Source organism: Pygoscelis adeliae, unplaced genomic scaffold (assembly GCF_000699105.1).
Source record: "Pygoscelis adeliae isolate BGI_AS28 unplaced genomic scaffold, ASM69910v1 Scaffold114, whole genome shotgun sequence".
NCBI lineage: Eukaryota > Metazoa > Chordata > Aves > Sphenisciformes > Spheniscidae > Pygoscelis > Pygoscelis adeliae.
In genome coordinates, this window is record NW_008824587.1 from 4663116 (window position 1) to 4663824 (window position 709).

General features: G+C 41.2%; 1 protein-coding gene across 1 annotated transcript in view; it reads left to right on the forward strand.

The window, feature by feature from the left end:
• ZER1 (zyg-11 related, cell cycle regulator) overlaps positions 1-709 on the forward strand; it is a 16500-nt gene that overhangs the window by 3490 nt on the left and 12301 nt on the right. Inside the window, exon 4 of the mRNA XM_009322109.1 lies at positions 138-314. Coding sequence (XP_009320384.1) covers positions 138-314 — 177 coding nt within the window. The remainder of the gene's footprint in view (positions 1-137; positions 315-709) is intronic.

Genomic DNA, 709 nt, shown 5'->3' on the forward strand with positions numbered 1-709 from the left:
TGCTGAAGGAAATAATCATTGTAATAAATAAATAAAAAAAATAATAATCACACTTGGCTTGTCATCTTCCTCTGATAGAGAGGCAGAAGCCCCAGCTAACGCTTTCCAGGCTCTGAGCTCCTCTCTGTCATTTGCAGGCACTTGGATATCTCCCGAGACCATCTGTCCAGTTATTACAAATTCAAGCTGACCCGGCGGGTTCTAAACCTGTTTGTGGAAAACTTGGTAAACCTCACTTCGCTCGATATCTCAGGGCACACCATGCTGGAGAACTGCACTATCCCAAGCATGGAGGAGAAGATGGGCCAGACAAGGTAAGGAAACAGCAATTACTGAGGTCTGCTTGGATGGATAGATCAGTCAAAGATGAATTAAGAACAGTTCCCTCTTCTAAGTTTCCAAATTCTGTAGGTTTAATTAATACTAAAAAGCAGGATACGGCTGTTGCTGGTTTCTCTTGATGCTAAAGACTGGTATGGGAATCAGCTGTGATTCTTGTATGTGACACACATAAGGACTTTTAGGAGTAATAAAGAACTCATCCTATCTGCCTCCTGTACATATCTGAAGAAGTATTTCAGCAGTTCTTTTCCACACACATTCTTCCAAGGATCTCTTGCAGTAGTTTATATTTCTTCTGAAAGGACTCCAAAGCCCTTTACACATTTTCTACATGAAACATTCTTACCCTCACTGAAATTCAGGCTCT